General features: G+C 42.0%; 1 protein-coding gene across 1 annotated transcript; it reads left to right on the top strand.

The window, feature by feature from the left end:
* The first annotated feature begins 19,649 nt into the window (after nt 1-19,649).
* Nucleotides 19,650-22,386, top strand: LOC114298944 (uncharacterized). Its single transcript, XM_082924133.1, has 5 exons — nt 19,650-19,901; nt 19,992-20,548; nt 20,925-21,052; nt 21,747-21,821; nt 21,917-22,386. Exons 1-5 carry the CDS (start codon nt 19,650-19,652, stop codon nt 22,384-22,386), a joined length of 1,482 nt encoding a protein of 493 aa, XP_082780259.1.
* The last annotated feature ends 904 nt before the right edge of the window (nt 22,387-23,290 follow it).

Here is a 23,290-nt window from a genome sequence, read left to right as displayed (position 1 = left end):
CTAGACTGTCGTATGTTGCACAAGAAATGCATAACAATGCAAGTGAACTCAAAATGCGCAACAACGTGCGGCTTAAGATATGCATGACGATGCATGATGCATGATGCATGAAGATGTATGATTTCAAAATGCGCGACAAAGCGCGGCTTTTGAGACGCATGACAATGCGACTGAGCGGGTTTAAGGTCTCACCAGACCGCGCGTGTTTTTGGTCCCGCCGGACCGTGCTAAATGCGTGCATTTGAGATGTGATGCGCAAGACAGTGCGATGCGCAAGATAGCGCGATGGGACGCAATGCACAAGATATTGCGATTGAAATGCGATGCACATAGGGCAACTTTTGAGTTTTGTAAAAGCCAAAAGGATACAGAAAGGATACACCTTGCACGAATTCGAGTGCCACGCATAGAAGACACGATCCGAGGTCAAAACGGAGGCCGGTTGAGCGTCGGAGATGCACGTTTCTTGCACCGTCTTGAGCAATGAAGGCCCTGAACCACACATATAACCCCAAAAAGGATGTAGGAGGCTCCAAAACCACTGTAGGAGACCACCGGATGTCCACCGGCCATCAAAATACATCACCGGCCATCCATCGGCCATCATACAATTTCCATCGGCAAACTATTTTGCCGACCGGCAAAGAGTGTGGCCGACCGGCAAAAAGTCCCTGTATCGGGGCAGTTCAGTCATTTGGCCACGGGTCTTTTAAAATAGGGCTTCTAGCCCTATTTTCTTCACTTCCACTTGCTCAAAATTTCTCCCCCTCTCTCTAGATCATTTTCCTCCTTTGATTTCCTCGTTTTCTTGTGTTCTAGCCTCCATTTCGTCGTCCGATTTGCGAATACCTTCGCGTTTCGAACGTTTTGAACCGATTGAAATTTCATTTCGGTGTTATTTTTTTCGATTTTCGCCACTCGGGTCTTGTTTCCCTCGAGTTTTTCTCGATATCTGTGCCTTTTCCGCACTTCAGCTTTTCCGGCCTTTTCCGGCCTTCTCAGGGTTGACTTTTTGTTGACTCTTCACATTCTCGCCCGGTTTTTCATCTTCCGACCATTTTCACATTCTCTTCAAGATGGCGGACGATCTTCCACAGGGCGGGACCCCTCTAGAGCACGAGATGGATCCCGAGGCTAAGCCCTTGCCACTTCACATCCGGCCGTTTGATCCGGAGACCTACAGGCCTACGGTTCATGTGAGGCTCCCCGATAGACTACGCCAGTTCCGGAGCTTCGAGAGAGGTGTGGCACTCGAGCTTCTCCTGCGTGAGCCCACATCCCATCTGTCCTTCGGCGCTTCCGAGGTAACATTCTTTCTTCAGTTTCATTATTTTTCACAATGTAGAACATAACTGCCATTAGTTGATTCTGTTCTTTAACTGCTTAGCCCGGATGCACCGATACACTGTACACTGTAGTTGATTGCAAACAAACTTGCAACCGATATCTGTTTGAAACTTACACGTGCACACACACTGCACTGACCCTGAATCACCCAAACGCACGGCGCACACTGTATTTCACTGCATACATACTGGTACCCGGTATCTGCTTGAATCTGAAAACATGCACACACGCTGTATTTGCCCTGAACCACTCAAACACGCTGACACATCACACGTTGTAGTTCACTGTAAGTCCACCGGCACCCGATGTCTGTTCGAATTTGAAAACATGCACACATGTTGTATGCTTCTTAAAATTGCGTTTTGAATATTGCCTCGCAATTGTTTTTTTTTTTTTTTTATTACAGGGGGATTCCCATACCATCCGCGGGTATTGGAACGTTGTTGCTCGGGATTGGTACATAGAGCTGCTAGACGCGATTCGTCATATCATCGACGAGGCCGGTTTCAGCATCTTCTGCAGGGGGCTCTCCCGGCTTACGACCTGCAGGCCCTTGCTTGCCGCTTTAGTGGAGAGGTGGTGGGATACCACCAACTCCTTCCACTTCTCCGTCGCGGGAGACATGACGATGACCCCTTATGATTTCTCGATGCTCACCGGCATCGGGGTAGGGGGTGATCCGATCCCCTTCGACACCGATATGGATGAGTGGGACGCCGCCCAGCTGTACTTGCTTGGCACTCAGCCACCCCTTGCCCGGGCAGGGTTTGTCAGGTACTCTTGGTTCGAGAGCCATTTCCGGATTCAGCCAGCCTTGGCGGAGGAGGCACAGATGACCCCAGAGGAGGTGGATCAGTATGCGCGGGGCTTCATCATGTTTCTGCTCGGGACGACCCTTTTCGCCAACCGTGCGAACACCGTGCCTCTATGTCTGTTGAGCGCACTGGTGGATGTCAGGCGGATCCGCCACTATGACTGGGGTGGCGCCGGCTTGGCCACTTTGTATGCTTACATGAGCTCTTCTTCCTGCCTCAGCGGACAGCTTCTTGGCGGCTACTGGCGAGCTTGGGATGTACATTTTCTTCCCCTTTTACATTTCTGCTTCACGTTTTCTGTATTCTGTACACTGCACACACCACAGTCTGCCTCTTATTGACTATATACTGCACACGCGGCACACATATACTCTACTTTACTTTGACTGTATACTGCACACACTGTATACTCTGTACCATACACTGCACAACACACGACTCTATCATTTCTACTATATTCTTCATTTTGCTTTATCTGATAGTTATACTTATATCTGTTCTGCAGTTGTGGGTGTATACCTACTTTTCCAGGCTTGCCCCAGTACCTGATGTGGAGGCCCCACTCGGTGTCTCCTTTTCTCATCGCTTTGATGTGCGATGCGTACGGAGACCACGGGAGTCTTTTATTTTCTTCCGCCGCTACTTCGACACCATCACCGCCGCGGAGGTACGTTCAACTTTAGAATTTGCTTAGGCTTCGCTTAGCACTGTATGTTTTCAATAACAGTAGATAACAAACTGCATTTCATTTTCAGATCACCTGGCGGCCTTGGGCTCCGTCGCCAGCCGTGGTGAGGGATCACTACAAGGGCGCAGAGGAGATTACCCGTTGCCGAATCCTGTTAGAGGACCCGGTCTGTCGGGCTTGGTACCTGGGCGAGTGTTTCTTGCGTCAGACCCTAGGTTTACCGGAGCAGATATTCTCGGGTCCACCTCTTGCCCATATGAGAGATACTGAGAGGTTCACCACCCAGGAGATGGCCGATTACACGATCGGCTGGGACACGGGGGACTTCAGGGGCGAGGGCGACTTCAGAGAGTACGTCCAAACCTACATTATGCGGCCTCTGAGCGGTGGTCGCCGAGCTGAGAGAGGGGGACCTGCGGCGCCAGTAGCTGGAGTAGGAGTTGGGGCAGGGACGTCGAGGACGGCTCATGTCCGTGGCAGGAGCGGAGCTCGGAGGGGTCAGGGGGTTAGTTGGCCAGCTCTGCTCACTATACTAACATGCCGAGGGCAGGGTGGGGGGACGTACCAGATTCCCTTTGCTCCTCCTCCGGCTGACCATGAGTTGGTCGGGTTCTATGGCTTACCTTCGATATGTACTACTTCATCTTGCATCTTGCATTGTCATTTTATTTCAGTTTATTTTGATATTCCGCAGAATACTGATGCCTTTGATACTTTTGCAGGCGTCCTCCAAGTACACCCGGCAATCCCTGGAGTTGAATGCCTCCATGATGGGGATGCTACAGCGGACCTTCGACCTCCTAGCCCTCTACAGTATTCCGATATGTCCTCCTGACGACGGTCTCAAATCATTCATAAACTGATTCGCGTAATCTGATGCACGACACAACACCTGACACACTAATCTCACAGCGTCTAATACACTGCATACACTGCATTTATACACTGCACTCTGCACTGATAAACTGCTCACGGCATTTGCACACTGTACTCATACACTGCATTCTGCACTGATAGGCTGCTCACGGCATTCACATACTGTACTCATACACTGCATTCTGCACTGATAGGCTGCTCACGACATTTACATACTGTACTTATACACTGCATTCTGTACTGATACACTGCTCACAGTATTCTGATGTATTTGCCTTTTGTGCTTTTCAGCCTCCCTTCCAGATTCCTCCGGCGGGTGGCGCTCCGGCTGGGCCCTCTATTCCTGCTTGAGGAGGGCGTGGAGATGCTGTACGTTCCCGTACCAGGGCGGGGCGTGTTCATGTCGGGAGTAGCTCTCGGGCGCCGACCCCTGATGATGACGATGATGATGATGATGAGTCCGAGGTAGAGGCAGAGGCCGAGTCATCTGAGGAGGCTGGAGACGACTCAGAGTCAGGCTCAGATGGCGATGCTGATGACGATGCCCCTGGACCTTCGTCCAGGAAGAGGGTGAGGACAGATCCCCGGGCCCGAGACTACTGATGATGATCCAGATTGCTGCTTTTCTTCTTTTTTGTACTCTTTTTTTCTTTTTCTTCCTTCTTTTTGCTGGTAGTTAAATTACCTTGTACTGCCACAGGCAGATTTTGTTTTCAAAGTTATGTACTTGAAAAAGATAATGAAATGAACAAACTTTTTGCTTAAAAAGTGTTACATTTACATATCTCATATATTGCATCGCATCACATCATGTTACATCTCAATGTGAATGGAATTGACCTGTTGTCTGAAAAATTGAGCATTTGTACTGTAATGATTAGATAACCAAACGGCCTCATAGCAAAACAGCCCAAGCAACACACTGCTCAAGCTGAACGCACAACCCATACTCTGTAGGGGATTAGTCTGCGTACAGCCCCTAACACCATACTCGGTTCATTCTGCATACAGCAAATCCTGAACAAACGGCCCAATCTGACAAGACGGAACACAAAGATGGAACCAGTTGAAGTTGAAGCACGCTCAGATGCCCCGGATTTTTTTCTTCTTCTTTTGCTTCGCACAGATGTAGAGAATGGCACAGCACCCTGAGCATAAACGATTTTCGAAATAGAAAAAGGATTTTCAACCGGGGTATCGAGCCTAGAACTGAACATAGCGGGAAGGACTCAAACAAAAGGTACATGACCTAAACACATCGAGTAACACTCAGAAAAGACCCAAAACAAAAGTTGAGGTGAACAAAACGAAAGACACGACACGCGGACATGTTCAACGAAAGACCTCAAATCTCGAGGAGCCAGTTCCTCCGGGTATGTTTCCCACCCTTTCTGATTTGTGATTCTCACATCACTCGGCCCTCAGGCTCGTTTTTTTTTTCTTCTCAAAACCTTTTTTCTTACTCTTCTCTCAACTTACACCTCTCTATTCTTTATTCTCTCATTTTTTGTCCCTCCCCAAGGTGATTGATGAATGAATAGGAAGTTGCGGGTTCATGCCCAACGCCGTTAGCTCACAGCTATTTCTTCTAGCGGGTAGAGTGCCTTCCTGGCAAGTATGTTAACGACGGGGGAAAGACAGAACGCCTGACTCAACTGTGCCCCTAGTTCATCATTTTGACCATTTTTTTTTGTTTTCTACTAAAACAATTTTGACCAAAATGAGAGTCGAATTGACACACTTGTTCAATCTTTGATTTGAAATCATGCAAGTCATGGCATGAGCACTGAAAATTTTCCTTTCTTGGGTCCCAGAAAATGGTCCAATTTTGAAAAAATAAAATAATTTTCGAGAAAATGGTCAACCTCAGTAAAAATTCTCAAAAACTATTTTTATAAACGGCCGCCGCCCAACGAGGGCAGAACTTACTCTCTAGATGCACAACCTCAGATCGGAGGCAATGGAAAATTGCCCCTTGTTTGAAGGGCGCTGCACGGCAACGGAAAGTTGTCCCTGGTTTGAACGGCGACTCATGGCAACGGAAAGTTGCCCCTTGTTTGGATGACGCCGTAGCATTTGGTAAACAGTCTTCGTCGGTGATGATTGCAAACGAACTCTCTCGGATATAGAGAAGACGAAGATGGTCAAAACCAATATATGGACACAGTCACTTTGAAGGTGTTGAGGGCTGGACTTCAGGACGAAGTTGTCTATTGTTGTCACAACCGAACTATCGAATTCAGAGAAGGCAAGGATGATCAAAACCATTACATGGACTGAGGCGCTATGAAAGCATTGGGGGCTGGACTTCAGGATGAAGTTGCCTACGTATCCTAAACATGGGAATCAAGCCTTACGTAATTCTAGTTAAGGTACACTCGGGTATTTTAACCTTCACTTTTCAGGCTCTTACTTTTGCCAAGGTGCCCGATGCGGATTTTCGACCTTGCGAGCTTCTTTTCATTCATTTTTTTTCATTTTTTGATTTTTTGTATCTTTTCATTCTCTTTTTCTTTTTCTTTTTTTGATTTTATTTCTTCTCTCTTTTTTGCATTTTTTGTATTTTTCTCTTGCTCTAACTTTTACCTGGGTCGCCCTTCCGGGTTTTCGGCCCAGCAAACCTCTCAAAGGGTAAAAGTGTAACAAGTCCATGCCAAATGGTTTTTGAAGTTGAAGCCTCTCTGTATCTAAGAGAACGGCTGTTGCAATGATTTGCAGAAGAATCCATCATGGCTGCTCCACGAGCTTCTTCTGGTGAGATCTAATCTTTTTTATTCGACTTTGGTGCCTCTTGTTCGAGGGCTGCTTCAAAACTGGCCACACGGACCTCACATGGCAGTTGACCGTTGAACTTTCTGAACGGGTTCAAGGTTCGAAAACGGACAGGTTGAATCTTGAGGCTGAGAGCGATCCTAGGCTGCACAATCTCAAGAGCGATTCCACACAGGTCTTCACAGGGCCACGCAAAACATTTTTTTTTGAAAGTTTTTAAGAAAGCGACAAATCGCTCGTGCCGAAGATAGTGTGGAACCAATCTTGATCAGGCCAGGGTCCTTCTCAGCACTCACGCTAACAAGCATGGTTTCATTCATTAAAGGCTTAGCATGCCTCTCCTTTTCTCAAATTGATCAAAGTTTTGCAAAACTTGAAAAATTCCTTCCTCTTTGTTTTCACCGCAGTGTTAAAGAGGTTTTGAAAAACATAGGTCAATGCAATGATTTTCAAGGCACAAGAGAACAGGTGAAATGCACAGCCGTTCGATTCAAATCCTTTGGCACAACTAGCTCAAAATTAGCGATAAGAACTGACTCAAAACCCAAGCCGGAAGCTACAAAACTGCATTTACAAATGCTCAAAAAGTGCGTGCCAGACGCCACATCTGAAATACACCGAGCGCCGCCCGCAGGTGGTCCAACTCCTGATCACATACTCGCAGTATCCTCAAAGTCCAACAGCTCGGTGGTAACGGACTTCGCTGAGGTAGGTGGAAGAATGACCTCATTATCGATCAGATCTTGCACTTCATGGCGAAGGCGGAAACAGTTGTCGGTGGCGTGACCGGTCTGTTGATGGTACGCGCAGTACAAAGCAGCATCATGTGTGAGAGGGAGATTCTTCGAGAGAGGCCGAGGTTCAAGGGGTTTGAGGTGCCCCCTTTCGGCAAGAATCTAAAGTGCCTTAGACAGAGGCATGTAAAGAGCATGAAAGATCCTGCCCCGAGCAGGTACTTTGAAGTCTGAGTATTCTTACTAGGCGCACTAGCAAAAGGGTCGGCAGGCACTGCCTTGGTTTTCTGATCTTTCCCAGGTGCCGGGTTGGGAATAGGAGGAACTGTTCTGGCATGACGGGGCCTATCCCGATTTTCTGACTGACTTGAACTACCCTCAGGTGGAGTGGGGAAAGCATCCTCCACAGTTTTTGCCATAACCGTGGATATCTGTTGCTTGTTCATCCCCCCGGCTTTCAAAGCCTCGACTGCCCGCAACAGTTGTTCAATGGGATTGGCATCTGCCTTCATTTTGTTCTTGTCTCTGGCCTCAGCCTGATCGGGGGTTTGGGTTACTGCATCAGAGCGAAGCCCGGTTGTTGCTGACACGTCGTTGCTGTAGCTGGAAGCAACCTCTGGTTGGCTGAGCTCTATCACAATCCGCCCCAGTAGCGGGGGCTCCTATGGTATGAAATTCCCGGCATACGGTGCCGCTGGCGGCGAAGCCGTCATTTCATAGGTCAGATCGGCCACGGATCTCTGGAGGTCACCAATCATTTCCATCAGGTCGAATGTAGTGGGCTCACGAGCCTGATACAACTGGGGGGTCCAGACTGGGTGCGCGACAAGCGACTTGGGCGGATGCGATACATCAACATTGGTTTCATCCCGCAGGGTGATCCCTTGATCTAGCGTAGCTGTCATAACCACAATCTCTTCTGAATTCTGCGTCATCATAAGTCCTGCCTCAGCAAGGGGGAACACTAGCTATTCTGTATCAATTCTCTGGACACTTTGAACTGAAAGGAAAAACAAATAGCATTTCAGCCCAAACAGATCAATCACAAGTGTAGCCGAACAACTGCACTCTACTACTGATTATTGTTCCCCAGAATCACTGTCCCCAAAACTGAACTTGATACCCGCAGATAACTGATTTCTCAACAACACTGATACTGGTTCCCTCGGGCCTAATACTCGATCTTGCAAACTGATATGTACGTTCCTGTAGAGATACACTCTAAAGCACATAGCAAGTAAAGAGAGCCAAAACACCCCTATGTTGGGGTAGGGTTTCCCTGTCCTATTTTGTCAAGAGCTAGGGTTTCACTATGCACGCAACGGTTTCAAACAACCTATAATCGGGTGGGCAACCTGTCCTAGCTTGGAATGGTCACTATGGATCCGAATATGCACTAGGTCGAATGGTTGAAAAGGGTACCCCGGTAAAAACCGGGGTTTGTGCTCCCATACTGTCAGAGCCCATAACCGGTCAGCCATATGGTCATGTCTTGACAAGACAAGCCTCCGGCAAACCGTTCAGGAATGGCAGATGGCAAACACGGTGTCCTAGGCGCACCAATGCACATGCAATGCAAAGAGACACATAAATGAAATCAAAACAGGATATCACGAGTTCGAGTCAAGGTCTCTAAATTCCCCAGCGGAGTCGCCAGAAACTGTAGATGCGCCCTTGGGCCTCACTACAGTTCGGACTCAATTTGTGTCACGGTTCTTAATCTGAACCAAAGAGTCCAAATCTGGTAAATCGTTTTGAGAAAACAGATTTTTTGAAAGAAGTGCCAAACATGGACTGCTTTGCCAGATACAGAGTCGCCACCTAAATATTTTATTTTGGGGGAATTTAGGAAACCCTGACTCGGTGCCAAAGGCCACGTGTCCGTCATCACCAAAGTTGCCTCGGCTCGGGAACTTGGGTACGATTGGGGAAGGTCAGCTATGAGCACCTCCTCTCGCCCGATCCGAAGATCGGCCTCTACTAACTGTGATATCCGCTTTTGAAAACGTTATGTGTTCTTAACCCGATTATTAGCCTAGAATTACTATGTTACGTGCACAGTACAAAAGTATAGACTAGATTGCCTAATTTGGGAATAAGCATTGCATATCCGGTTATTTTGGAAAAATATTTTAGAATTTGCTACTCGCAAGTAGGCTAAAACATGGATTTCAATGAGCCATTCCAACTCAGACAATCCAACCTTCACCCACAGGCATTCAAGCAGTTATATCACATAAGCAGCTACCCTCATGGTAATCATGATATCATGGCAACACTCACACGCATGCAAGGATGCTAAAGCATAAATACTTACATCATACTCCGTGCCAAAACAAAGAACTCGTTAGCAATCAATGCATGATCCAAGTCCATGTTTAAATGTCTAATGCAACGCATACGAAATGTCACTAGAGTAGGCTCGGCTATTCTATGAATGACATGTGAAAATGCACAAGTAGCATGTATTCAAGTTAGATTTGAAATACTAATGCAGTTAGCATGATGCGCCGAGCCCGGTGCATGCAATACTGATGAATGATGCACGCATGCATAGCATAAGGTATGCTAAATTAAACATGACCTATTACTAACCATCAAAGTAGGTAAGTAAAAGGGAGAAAGAGGTAGGGGTTGGAAGACATGCACACACTCACCCACACTTATTACAAATTCCCTCTCGCTCGGAGGGACCAAAAGAATAATACAATTCGAATAATGAATTAACTATCCTAGCTAATTAATTATTACAGACTAACTAAATTAATTAAACAAATTAATTAATTTAAGAAAGCAAGAAAAAGGGCCTCGGGAAGAGGGCCCAATGCACGCACGCTCAGGTCTTGCTCGGAAGTCCACTGCCATGCGCAGGCTATCTCTGTTTTCGCTGCTCTGCCCCTCTGAAGACTTCCAAAGTCTCAGAATTGCCTCCCTGGACATTGGGAGACACCACCGGCTGAAGAGAATGGCCACCGGCAGTAAGATGTGATCATCGGCTATTGATGAAGATATCAGCCACAGATGGATTGCCGGTCGGCACTATGTGAAGTCGATCGGCAAAAAGTTCCTGCAGAATCTGTTTGACAGCAGCAGAGGATAGAGCTTTGCATGGCAATGCAATTCAAGCAATGTATGCACCAACCATATCCCTTATCATGTTTATTACTCAAAGGGACATGGTCCTTGGTTCTCGGACCATCCATCGCGCATTTCAATGCGTGATGGCCTAAGAGACCAAATTATGCATGTTGATTTCAAATGCAATGCAAACCAACAAACAAAGGGGCTTCTACCTCTATCATGACTCACTTCAAGAGGTGAGGCAATGCATGCACAATGCAATGCAACCTAGGCATGCGAGCTAAGGATGCAACATGGCAATGCAATGTGTACATGCAAGTATGCAAGCAACCATGCGAGGTGAGCATGCAAACAAGCAAAGAGATGGACTTAAACACGGTTTAGGCAGCCCTTACTAGGCCTAAAACAGTGGCCAAGGTGCTCGAAAATGAAGGGCTAATAGGCACACAAACACACATGCAAATGATCTCCAACACTTCAAGCATTAAAGAGCAATTCTCAAGCACACTTAAGAGGATGCAAACATGGACATATAGCATGCAAATTAAGCCTTGAAAATCATGCAAGAACATGGTGCCAAACCAACCCAAACAATGCAATCAAGGTATGCAAGCAAAGTCCAAGATTCAAAGCAAGCTGAAGGGGTATTGAACCACACTTAACAAGACCAAACATGGCATGAATTAAGCAACTAAAATCAGGGTTTTAGCATGTCAAAATGAACCCCCAAAACCACTTAGATGACATCTAAATCACTCACACATGGAAACATGTACAAATGCACTTTCAAGGAGCATGAAACACAAACTCTTGAAACATCAAAGAGCCATGAAATGCAAGTATACAAGCATGCTAAGTGGACTGAAATGACATGGAAAATAGTCCCAAATCACTAAATCAAAGCAAGTAATGCATGCTACACACTCACATACTTGAAGCTTACAAGCTAAAATGCAAAGAGGCTATGCAATGCATGCTAAAGTCGACCCAAACAACTAAGGACAGACCTTAAACATGGCAAAATAAACATGAAAGCTTCACAAAGCTAGGCCTAAAGCATGCTAGAACAATGGTTTACAACCTAAGACATGTTAAGGCAACAAAATGGCATTACAAGGCATGTATGCTAAGCAAGCATGGTGTACCAAAACCAACTTAAAACAATGCTATCTCATGGAAAAATAAGCATAAATAACAGCTAAGGCATGGTCAACAAGAGCCTAAGCTAGGTGCTCCCTCAAGAGGCAAAAAGTGCCCTTTTCAAGGACAACAACGAGAGGGGGTGACCCTCTCCTTCTGGGGACCTGAAGGCACCATTATCACCTCTGAAATCCCTCAAGATTTTAGTGGTGAGGAGGCCCAAACACCAAGGTCTCGGAGCTCTCCCAAAATGGCACAAAATGGAGCCTTACAAGGCTTAAGAGGGGTCAAACAACCCCAAAGCTTGAAGTAACCTAAACAACTATTTAGAGGGCCTAAAAAAAAAACTTTTTTATGTTATACAGAAAGCTCAAAAACAGTTTCAAGATAGGCTAAAAAGCTATGCAAAAATGGGGTAAAAAGAGACAAAAGTTTTACCCTTGTAGACCCTCTTCACAAATGGTGAACCAGCTGTCTCCTTAGGTCCAAACCAGCTTCAAAACTCTGAAAACAACCCTCAAGGGCCTCAGCTCCAAGGAAAGGTGTGGTAGTGTGTGTTTGTGTACAAAACTAAGGCTTAAACACACACAATACAAGAGAAGGAGAGGTATAGATATAGGATAGATACAAAACCCTAAACCTAGAACCAGAGCTTCCCTAACAATTTTTTCTAACCCTAATGCCAAGAGAGGAGCCCTCTTCTTATAGGCAACTCCCTCTTGTAAGGCTTCCAAAACAAGCCATCCAAGAGGGAAATCCCTCCATACACGTGTATGGAGGGGAACAGAGTGGGTGCCAGCTATCACAGCTAGCACAAAATATCTACTAAAAGTAGTTGAACAGTGGTCGGCCATCCAAAATTGCCACTTTGACAAAATAAATGGCCGACCGGCAACAAAGAGTGCCGACCGGCAATATACATTGCCGATGGCATAGAATCACTGGCCGGTGGCCTCAAGCCATGGCCGGTGATGTGTGGGGATGCCTGACAAGGCATTCCCTGCCCCTCCAAGGAAAAACACAAGTGTTTGGTGCAAAACCAAACACAACACGGTCGAGTCGAGAGATCCTGAGGCAAGGCGTGCAACCGAGACCTTCGGGAACTCAAGACGAACACAAACAAGGGTAATCACCAAGTGTTCCAATAGTGACGTCCAAGTCTTGAGGACGGTCAAAAATGGGGTGTCTACAGTTGTAGTGAAATCTCTTTCACTAGCTTAATGAGTTAGGCTTTTTAGCATGTATTGCATGAGTTGCTTGCATGATTTAATGTCACTTTGTATCCCATTTCAGCACTGAAATCTCTGCTATCTCCCTCTATTCTTCACTATTTCATTTTTTTTGAAAGTAGCTTTGAACCCCTTGTTGGCTTGAGTGTGGAATTGAGGCCCTTATGCCTAATGGTTTTAATCCTCTCTTGAGGGTTTCTACTAACCAACAACATGAGGCCTTTTTCATGCTCAAGGCACTTGTGGTTCAAGCCCTCTTTCCAGTAGAGGACAATCACCTTGGACTTAATCGATTAAAAGACTAATCGGTAATGTAAAATGAGTAAACAAAATGAACAAAGTAAAAGAAGCAAGATTGAGCATCTTTGTGGTGCATTGCATGTGTTCAGATCGGACGTTAATCCGAACATAAGAAAAATGGGACGTTTCATACTCAAAGTGATGAAATATGCCACTTTTCTTGGTCACCGTCACCATTGATCATGCATGATAGGGTGGTGGTTATTTGGTTTTGTTTGTGCATTCATTAACCTTGTACAAGCTTGGTTCCCTAGCCATCATGTATTGGAAATGCTTGGTTGATGGCTTGAGAACCAAGAGCTACACTCCTTTGAGCTTGAGAGATGATAAGGAGGGTAGCAGTACATATATTTCTTGAAAATGCCTTGCTTTGCCTCTGTTTGCTCTCTGTTGTAGCAAAAGAAGAAGTCCAGAAAAGGGGGTGGCCGACAGCCACTTTTTGTAGCCGACCGGCCACCAGTGAATTTTTGCACAAATGTGTTCCTGTGTTGGAGCTGAGGCAATCTGGAAGTTAGTACAATTTTCGGTGATCAAATGAGTGCAAACAGAGGCATCCGATGGCAAGGCAAGGGCATTTTCGGGTGGAGCAACCGAGTATGTATGCGTCCCTCGCCCTCGAGGCCATTTAATCGTTTTTCTTAGCTTAGAATAAGTTAGCTAATTCATTCATACATGTGTTGTAATTCATTAACTTAATTTGTTTTGTAATATTTTAATTAGCTTAGCATAGCTAGTTATTTAATTGTGCTGTAATAATTAGTTAACTAGAATAGTTAATTAGTTCTGTTTTGTAATAATTAGCTTAGCTTATTCATTCGGACCCTCCTTCGCGAGGGCGCAATGTTGTAATAAGTGTGCGCATGTGTGTGTGTGTGCATGTCTTCCAACCCCACGTCTTTCTCCCTTTTATTTAATCACTTTCGATGGCTAGATTAGGGACACGTTTTGATTAGCATACCTTATGCTTGCATATTTGCATCATTCATTCATCTTATATGCATCAAGGCTCAGCGCATCATTCAAACTGCATTGAATTTCATATACTTATTTGAATATGTGTTTCAAAGCATGTTATCAAACTGTATCGTATGCCATATTAGTAGCCGAGCCTATTAATTGCATTATTGCATGTGTTGCATTAGACATCTTAACATAGTTAGGATCATGCATTCTTTTTAACTAGCTTTTGTTTTGGCTTGGACTACTCGGTAAGCTTTTACGCTTTAGCATACTTGCATGAGTGTGAGTGTTGCCATGATAGCATGCTTGCCATGAGGATATTTGCTTAAATGATTAACTGCATGAATGCTTGGGATTGAAGGCTTGATTGTTTGAATTGGAACAATTCAATGAGTGTGAGTTTTAAGCCCACTTTGCGAAGTGGCAAAATCATGTTTTAAGCCCACTTGAGGTAGCAAAATCCGTGTTTTAGCCCACTTGAGAGTGGCAAATTCAAACCATTTTCGAAAACAAACATGAGTTGAAATGTTCAAATTCTTGCGATTTTAGTCTATACTTGCTTGTGTGCGTCACATAGTAACGTTTGCTAATAATCGGATTAAGAATACATGTGTTTATAAAACAACATATCATGATAGTAGAGGCCAATCTTTGATCGGGCGAACGAGAGTGCTCATTTCTGGACCTTCCCCTCTCGTACCCAAGTTCTCGAGCCGAGGCAACTTTGGTGATGACGGACATGTGGCCTTTGGCACGAGTCAGGGTTTCTTAAATTTCCAAAAAATAAAATATTTAAGTGGCGACTCTGTAATCTGGCAAAGCAGTCTAGTTTTGGCATTATTTGATCTAAAATCAATTTTCCAAAATGATTTGGCGGATTGGACTCTTTGGTGTTTATCAGTTTCACATTGCACTTTGTGAGATTAGATTCAGAATCATGACAAGAGTGCGAACTGTAGGACCAATTCGAACTCTTAGAAAGAGGGCGCGAAAAAGTTGAGCTACAATGGCCTTGGGCACGAATCATGGGTTTCCTAAATTTCTCCAAAATAAAATATTTAGGTGGCGACTCTATATTTGGCAAAGCAGTCCAATTTTGGCACTTGTGATTCAAAATCAATTTTTCAAAACGATTTGCCGGATTTGGATTCTTTGGTGTTTATTAGTTTCACATTGCACTTGTGAGATTAGATTCAGAACCACGAGAGTTCGAACTATAGGGATTCTTTTCGAGCTTCTGAAAGGGGGCGCGAAAAAGCCGAGCTACAACAACAAAAGGCTGTCAAATGTATGCTTTCCTTTTCCATTTTTATCTGCCAAAATCCTGACTTACAATCAAATTTGCTAAATATTTTTGCTGTTTGTATTCTGTTTATAAGCTGATTTTTATCTGGTATATTATATTTATCATCTTCTGTATTGTCATTTAATCTTTTATAATTTATAACAACTTTAACTTTTCCTCTTTTTATCTTTGTATGATTTCTAACCATAAATACGACGCTCCTATGTAGGTACTAGATCGAATTACTCCTAAATCTAAACTCTTTAATCTGCGTTCTAAATTCTTCTATACCTGCTGGCGTATGATCTATTTGTGCTGATGTAATCCTATAATCTTTATTTTTTATATCTAAACTAGCTAAAACATTATTTCTTTCCTAATATTTCATGGGCTGTTATCCTAAAATTTCTGTTGTTTCAACTAATCTTATTAATTCATCTAAGTCATTTTCTATTCTTCTGTATACTGGTTTTTTCTTCAGTTTTCCTATTTTTGCGATAATTAATTATAGGTTAACAATTTGTTGAAAATCTTCTAAGCTCCAAGGGTCATATTTTTCTTCAAATTCAAAATCTTTTGTGTCTAAATTTTCTAAAGAAATATTTGCTATCTCTTCATTTGGTATATATTTTTGGGCTAGTTCAGGAAAAATGTTTCCAATAAGAAATAAAAAACTAGCAGGAACTGAATCTACTCCTATGGTACCACCATGCTTTGCACGCAACTCTGATGAATGGGTAATGGTGCTAAGGACATATGTTGTGGGTGTATGGACGGTGCGTTAGAAGAAACTAATGCTGCTATGGCTGATAAACATGCTACCTTGTAGACTAAATATGAAATTAAGGCCTAATATAGAGGGATGATTTTGTCGAGTAATGCCAATCTAAACTTGGGATAAAGAGAGCCATTCTATATGTTGAGTTTGAATAGTTATTGAGGAAATTTTTTGTTGCTGATAAATATACCAAATTTGTATTGAATTGCCTAAAATTGTATCAAATTTCTTTTAGACTCAAGCAACCATAATGATCCATCAGAAGACCTCTCTAACTGATTCGTTCACACCGATTGGAGAAAGTATTTCATTGCACATAAATTACTTGTCTATTTAAATAACACATTTTTACAATAATGTTATTTCGCATTCTATCATTCTCAATATTTACGTCTCCGTGTTTTATGAGCTAGGGCTGCATTGCTGTGTAGCCCATTTTTAGAAGCCTTATTTGGGTTACTTAGCCTCCGTTTGGGAGGTAGGTTGGTTTTTTGATTTTTTGACTTTTTTGGCTATTTTAACCTAGGCTAAAAAGCTTGATTTGGGAAGGGCTTTTTGACTTTTTGACTTTTTTGACTTTTTTTGTGAGAGAAGAGTGTAATGATTATGGGTTTTATGTGATGTTTTGTTTTTTGTAGCTAAAATAGCCTATTTTGTCTTTTGTGGCTAAAATAGCCAAAAAAGCCCACTTTAGTTCTTCCCAAACGGACCCTTAAGAAAATTTCCATTTTTTTTTTTCTTTTTTTGGTTTTTTTTTGGTTGAGTTTAAGTGAAAATTTAGTTAAATACTTGATTTGATATGTTTCATTAAATATTTTTGAAAATTATCTTTAAACTTGCTTTAATAATTTTTTATGACAGAAAACTATCTCCAATTTTTACTATTTTAAATTTTCATTAAATTTAAGTAGATATATGACTGTTAAGAATTTGATAAATGATTTGATTCATTATTAATTTTGGGGATTTTTTTTTGGGTCTCTATATTTATATATAAATTTAATGAAATAATTAGAGTACACTTATAATCATTTTTTCATTGAAAGTAATGTCTGAATTCAAGTTTTATTAGTACATTGTTTTGTTTTAAATTTTCAAAAACAGTTTTTAATTTTTAATTTTTTAAATGTTTTTTATATTTTGTTGTCTTCAATAAACTTTTTTCATATTTTAGTCATTTTTTATTTTTTAGATACACCTAATGTAAATCTTCTTAAAAAGTAATATATTACATTTTTTTTGTATTTAGTAAATTTTTAAAAAATCACAAATTTTATACTTTTTAAATATATTTAAAATTTAAAAAACCACTAAAAATATTAAAAAATATAAATTCAAAATTCAAGAAACTAAGGCTCTGTTTGGTTGTGAACTGAAATCACTTTTCAACACGTCGGCTCGCGTATGACGTTTGGATACGATGTTCAAAAATTGATTCCTCGTGTTAATTCAAATTACATTTTGAAAATCTGTTTGGTGGCAAATATCTCCCTTTCAACGTTTCTGCCTTGTTCATCATCTCCCAACTTTCACGTGAACCTCATCTACACCTGTCCTTCAGATTTATCACGGGCGACTTCTCAGTGTTCAGATTCATCACGGATGAGTTTCAGAGGTCAGACTCATTTTATAAATAATGAATCTATCCAACCCGCTTCGTACTCGTATCATATTTCACAAATCAACTGAGTTACGATTTGTGCGTTGCGGACGATTCTTATTACGGGCAACCAATCAACGACGACTGCGAGGTGAAATTACTCACAAAATTATTTACATATTTTGTTATAGGGAAATTATTTGAAAAATTCATTCTATTTTTTTTTTCAGGTCAAATTTATCAAATTTATTGTCGAATTCGACGAGCAAACAGTGGCACGTTCAATCAGTATACACATTCCATCACCGGCGATAATTATTCAACTCCCACTAATCTGGTAAATAAATCCTTCATCCTTCATCTGTTATTTGAAAATGATTTCAAACGAGTCGATCAACTGTTTCAACTTTTTGTTCTTCAAGAATAGTGTAAATCATTCATCTGTTATGTATAAATGATTTTGGAGAAGTTGAAATCAGTTAGTAAATGGTTTATCAGAATTTGGTATGTCGTATTTTCCATTTCAAATCGGTTGTTATTTGAAATTATGAACGGTTTGAACCTTTCTTCTATCAAATGTATAGTGGCGGTGCCTGGGACACCCGGCCGGTCGTCCCCCGGGTCATCCGGCCGGTCGACCACCCGGTCTTCCCACCTCTCTTCCGCTTTGTCTTCCACTTTCCATTCCTAAATGGTTTGAACCACCGGTCCTCCCTAAACTATTTGAACCCACAGGCTTTTTTACTATTTTTTTTCCTTAATTTCAATTAACAACCAATACTGATTTGTTTTAAATTCAAATCAATATAACACAATGTTAAACACATTGTTAAACATTGAATGTTAACTAAATTTTTTTTGTAAAACATTGTTAACTGAATGTTAACATTGTGTTTTTTTTAATTCAGATTTTTTTTTTTTACATTGTTAACAACCAATATTAAATTTTTTTTTATCTGATTGTTAATTAAAAAAAATTACTGATTTCTTTCCTACTATTTAAACACAATGTTAACTGAATTTTGAGGCTTTGAGAGCAAAGACACCCCAATGTTAACTGAATTTTGAGGCTTTGAGAGCAAAGACACCCCTAGCGCTGGCACACACTGTTAAAACCAGCGATAGCTACTGTTACATTACCATTTAGACATATATATGTCTATATTTATTTATTTATATGGTAAATAAGATTTATACAAAATATAGTAAAGTTTTTAATTTTTATAGCATTTCATTTTTTATTAATAATTTATCATTCATATGAATATGAATTAAAAACGAAAAAATAATAATGTTATCTTTTTTACATTAAAATATTTTTTATTTTGATCTTATTAAAAGATAAGTCAATATACTTATGTTAAAATTAATTATATTTTTTCATAATTTTTCAACAGATTAGAATATTTATGTATGTATTTTAATTTTTTATTATTTTGAGTCATATTTTAATTTATAGAAATAAATAAATAAAATGTTCATACCATACTTTTGTTTTGATCGAGTTCATACCATACTTTACCCTCCTTTTCTTTTTATTGGTTGAAATTACATTTTGTAGAATTAAAAAAAAAAGGTTTAGCGAAATTTTTTTTATGCAAAACTTTTTTTGATAAAACAAAAAAATGTTTTTTCCATGACTACTTGCAAGGGGTCGTTTGGGACACAGGAAAAAAAGTTGGTTTTGGGTTTATAAAAGTCGAATTTTTTTTTTTTTATTTGTGGTTATATTTCTGCTATCTGAATGTTTTTTTTTTGTGATTATATTTCTGCTATTTAAATTCAATTAATCTGCTACGTACTTTTTTCCTTGAAATAAAATAATCTGTTCTTTTTCCTTTATCTGTGTTCTCCTTCAAATCATTTTGCACTGTTATTGTTGTATATCCATCGCAGTGTTCTTTAAAATACTTTGTTTTGCTTGTATATTCATTCCAAACTAGTTTAAATATAATTTGTATATTTATAGATGGATGGAAATAATTCCGATGACAATGAGAACACCAAAATGTAGACACCCAGAATTGAAACGAAATTAATAAATATGTTGAGAGATGAGGTTAGAAACAATCAAACAACGGGTCGTACTACTTCGTGGACAATTAGGCATTGGAATCATTATGCAAATCAGTTGCACAACATATATGGATTTCGGTATACAGGTGTTAAGGTGCGCCAAAAATATCAGCGCTTGAAAGCTGATTACCAGACATTCAAGCGACTCCAGGCACAGACTGGTCTAGGATGGGATCCTATTATAGGCACTGTTGTTGCACCCGATGAATTTTGGGATAAGGTTTTCCATTAATCTGTACTATTTTCTAATTTTATTTTAAACGTTTCATGATATACACAATGCTTAATTCTTGTTTTGTACTTGTTGTAGGCTAGTAGAAATGTGAAGAAGTTTAGGACAAAAGGGTTTGAATATTTTCAGGAAATGGCAGAAATTGTTAAAAATTGTTGTGCTATAGGGGCCCTGTCTCGTGCATCCACACAAGGACCCCTTGACTCAGAAGAAGAAGACGACATGTTAAATAAATTTTGGAACGTTGATGCTGGTGGGAGTAACGCTGGTGGGAGTAACGCTAGTGGGAGTAATGCTGCTGAGGCCATTCCTGTTGACTTATTCGGGGATGAGTATATAGATCCAGCAAAGGGCAAAAGTCACAAGAGAGGCCCTGCAACCAGCCAGACTGACAGTGGTCGTTCCAAAAAGTCACGGTCAAGTGGGTTTGATGATGTGTGTGCTGCTTTCACATCCTATATACAAGCCAAAACAGGACATTCACGTGCACGAGAAAATGAGACTGAGGCTGTAAGTGCAGGTGGTGATGATTATTCCTTTGATGCATGTCAAGATGCATTGCTTGAGCTTGGGGACATACCACCGTTGCAGTACGTTAGGGCACTGACACTGTTCAAGGATAAGGAATGGCGAAGGTTTTTCATGCGCACTCCTACCCATTTGCGCCTAGCCATGATCCTCGCTTTGCAGTGAACTGAGATTATCCCTGTTTTGCTTGTGTTAGCAAATCTTCTTGGCTGAACTGTTTGATCATTTCATTATCCCTGATTTGGTTTTAATTCTTATTTTTTTCATTCCATCATATCCTCTTTCCTTTTCTATGTTCGTATGTTTTTTTTTTTTTTTTAACTTTTAAGTGTTTTCTGTTATATTAAAACTATGGAAGTTATTATAATATGACCATGTGTTAAATAAATTTTGTTATCCTCTGAATTTTACTGTTTCACCAATAACGCTAACTGTTACTGCATGAATAACATATTTTATATGTATGCTTTTACTGTGATGTAGACAAAGGCATATGTCATCCGACAGAGAAAACAATACAATGGAGCTCTCATCAGAGGAGGATGAGGTTGTTGATGATTTTATGGATTTCTTGATGATTGCTGTAATGCATGACCATATCAACGCGTCAAGTAGTCGTCGACCGCAGCGAACGTGTCCATTCAGAGGTGATGATTACATCTTCGACCTATTAAATGGCCATCCAGAAAAAATGATAAACGTTATGCGAATGGATGCACAAACATTCATTTTATTGAAAGACACTTTACTCCATAATGGCTTTATCGATACTGAACATATGCATATAAGTGTGGAGGAATCGCTTGGAATTTTTTTATACACTTTTGCACAAAATGATCGCCATCGAATAATGGCAGATAGATTTCAACACTCAACGGAAACAATTTGTCGGCACATAAAAATTGTTATGCAGGCATTGTGCAAGCTTTCATCATCGGTTATCAAACCACGTAACCTAGAGGACATCCCAGGAAAAATTTTAAATGACAGGCGGTTTTTTCCCTGGTTCAAGGTACGAACAGTGTGACTGTCCTGTAAATTTGTTCATATCCATAAGGGTTAATAAATATTATTATTTTTTAATTATGAAAGTAAAATCAATCAGTTTGTTTCGCTTTCAATATCAAAGGCTGATATCTGTCAATTAGGATTGTGTCGGTGCTATCGATGGCACATTGGTGGATGCATAGGTCCCTGCTTCAAGACAACATACATTCCGCGGTCGAAAAGCAACGGTATCGCAAAATGTACTCGCAGCTTGCAACTTCGATATGTTGTTCACATTTATTAATTCTGGATGGGAAGGTAGGGCTCACGACAACGCTATTCTGGTTGACTCTATTACACGAGCTGATCTACAGTTCCCACACCCACCCAATGGTGACTGTCCCTGAACAACATACTGTATACTTTTTTCCTTGGTTGTTTTTATACATATCAATTGACAGAACTATGTATTCATTATTTACATGTAGGCAAGTACTATTTAGTTGATGTTGGTTTCACGAACATGCCTGGATTTCTTGCTCTATTTCGGTCTCAACGATATCACTTGCAAGAGTTTCGTGGCCATCGTTATGCAGGACCTAAGGAATTGTTTAACCACCGACATTCGTCATTACGCAACATCATAGAAAGAACATTTGGTGTTTTGAAGAAGCGCTTCCCAATATTGCGGTCCATGCCAAATTACAAGTCTACACGACAAGGGCCTCTCGTGATTGCATGTTGTGTAGTGCATAATTGGATCCGTTTGCATGCAGTTATGGATCCATTCTTTATGGAAGCTGATAATGAAATGGCCGCAGAAGCAGAAGCAGACGGGCTTCCTGGAGACCAACCTGACTACGTTGACATGTCACAACATGGGTTAACGTCCCAATCGAACGTTAGGGATGCAATTACTACTGCTATGTGGCAAAATCATGTTCACCATGGGCACTGAAGATAATGGTTTTCTTAGTACATGTGTAGTTAAATATGCTGTTCATGCAATGTGTAATATGCAAATTTATGTATAGTCTACCAAAGACAATTAAATATGTTGTTATTAATATGCAATGTGTTTCTTAATAACTGTTAGAAATAAATATGTTGTCATTAAATTAAACGTGGTTGTGGGTGGTGGGTGGCGGTGGGTGGCAGGTGGGTGGTGGGTGGTGGTGGTATGTGGGTAATGGGTGGTGGTGGTAGGTAGGTGGTGGTAGGTAGGTGGTGGGTGGTGGTGGGTGGTGGTGGCAGATGGGTGGTGGGTGGCGGTGGGTGGTGGGTGGTGGTGGCAGGTGGGTGGTGGTGGTAGGTGGGTGGTGGGTGGTGGGTGGTGGTGGGTGGTGGTGGTAGGTGGGTGGTAGGTGGTGGTGGCAGATGGGTGGTGGGTGGCGGTGGCAGATGGGTGGTGGGTGGCGGTGGGTGGTGGGTGGTGGTGGGTGGTGGGCAGTGGGTGGTGGTGGGTGGTGGTGGTAGGTGGGTGGTAGGTGGTGATGGCAGATGGGTGGTGGGTGGCGGTGGGTGGTGGGTGGTGGGTGGTGGTGGCAGGTGGGTGGTGGGTGGTGGTGGTAGGTGGGTGGTGGGTGGTGGTGGCAGATGGGTGGTGGGTGGTGGGTGATGGTGGCAGATGGGTGGTGGGTGGCGGTGGGTGGTGGTGGCAAGTGGGTGGTGGTGGTAGGTGGGTGGTGGGTGGTGGTAGGTGGGTGGTAGTGGGTGGTGGTGGCAGGTAGGTGGTGGGTGGTGGTGGCAAGTGGGTGGTGGGTGGTGATGGGTGGTGGTGGGTGGTGGTGGCAGGTGGGTGGTGGGTGGTGGTGACAGGTGGGTGGTGGGTGGTGGTGGTGGCAGGTGGGTGGTGGTGGCAA

This window comes from Camellia sinensis, chromosome 4 (assembly GCF_055761805.1).
Source record: "Camellia sinensis isolate YWXY chromosome 4, ASM5576180v1, whole genome shotgun sequence".
NCBI lineage: Eukaryota > Viridiplantae > Streptophyta > Magnoliopsida > Ericales > Theaceae > Camellia > Camellia sinensis.
This window is presented reverse-complemented; position numbering and strand designations above follow the sequence as displayed.

Coding starts and splice junctions, on each gene's coding strand:
- LOC114298944 (XM_082924133.1), top strand. CDS start 19,650: ATGTTGAGAGATGAGGTTAGAAACAATCAAACAACGGGTCGTACTACT. Junction 19,902..19,991: donor CCGATGAATTTTGGGATAAG/GTTTTCCATTAA, acceptor TACTTGTTGTAG/GCTAGTAGAAATGTGAAGAA. Junction 21,053..21,746: donor TGACCATATCAACGCGTCAA/GTAGTCGTCGAC, acceptor CTGGATGGGAAG/GTAGGGCTCACGACAACGCT.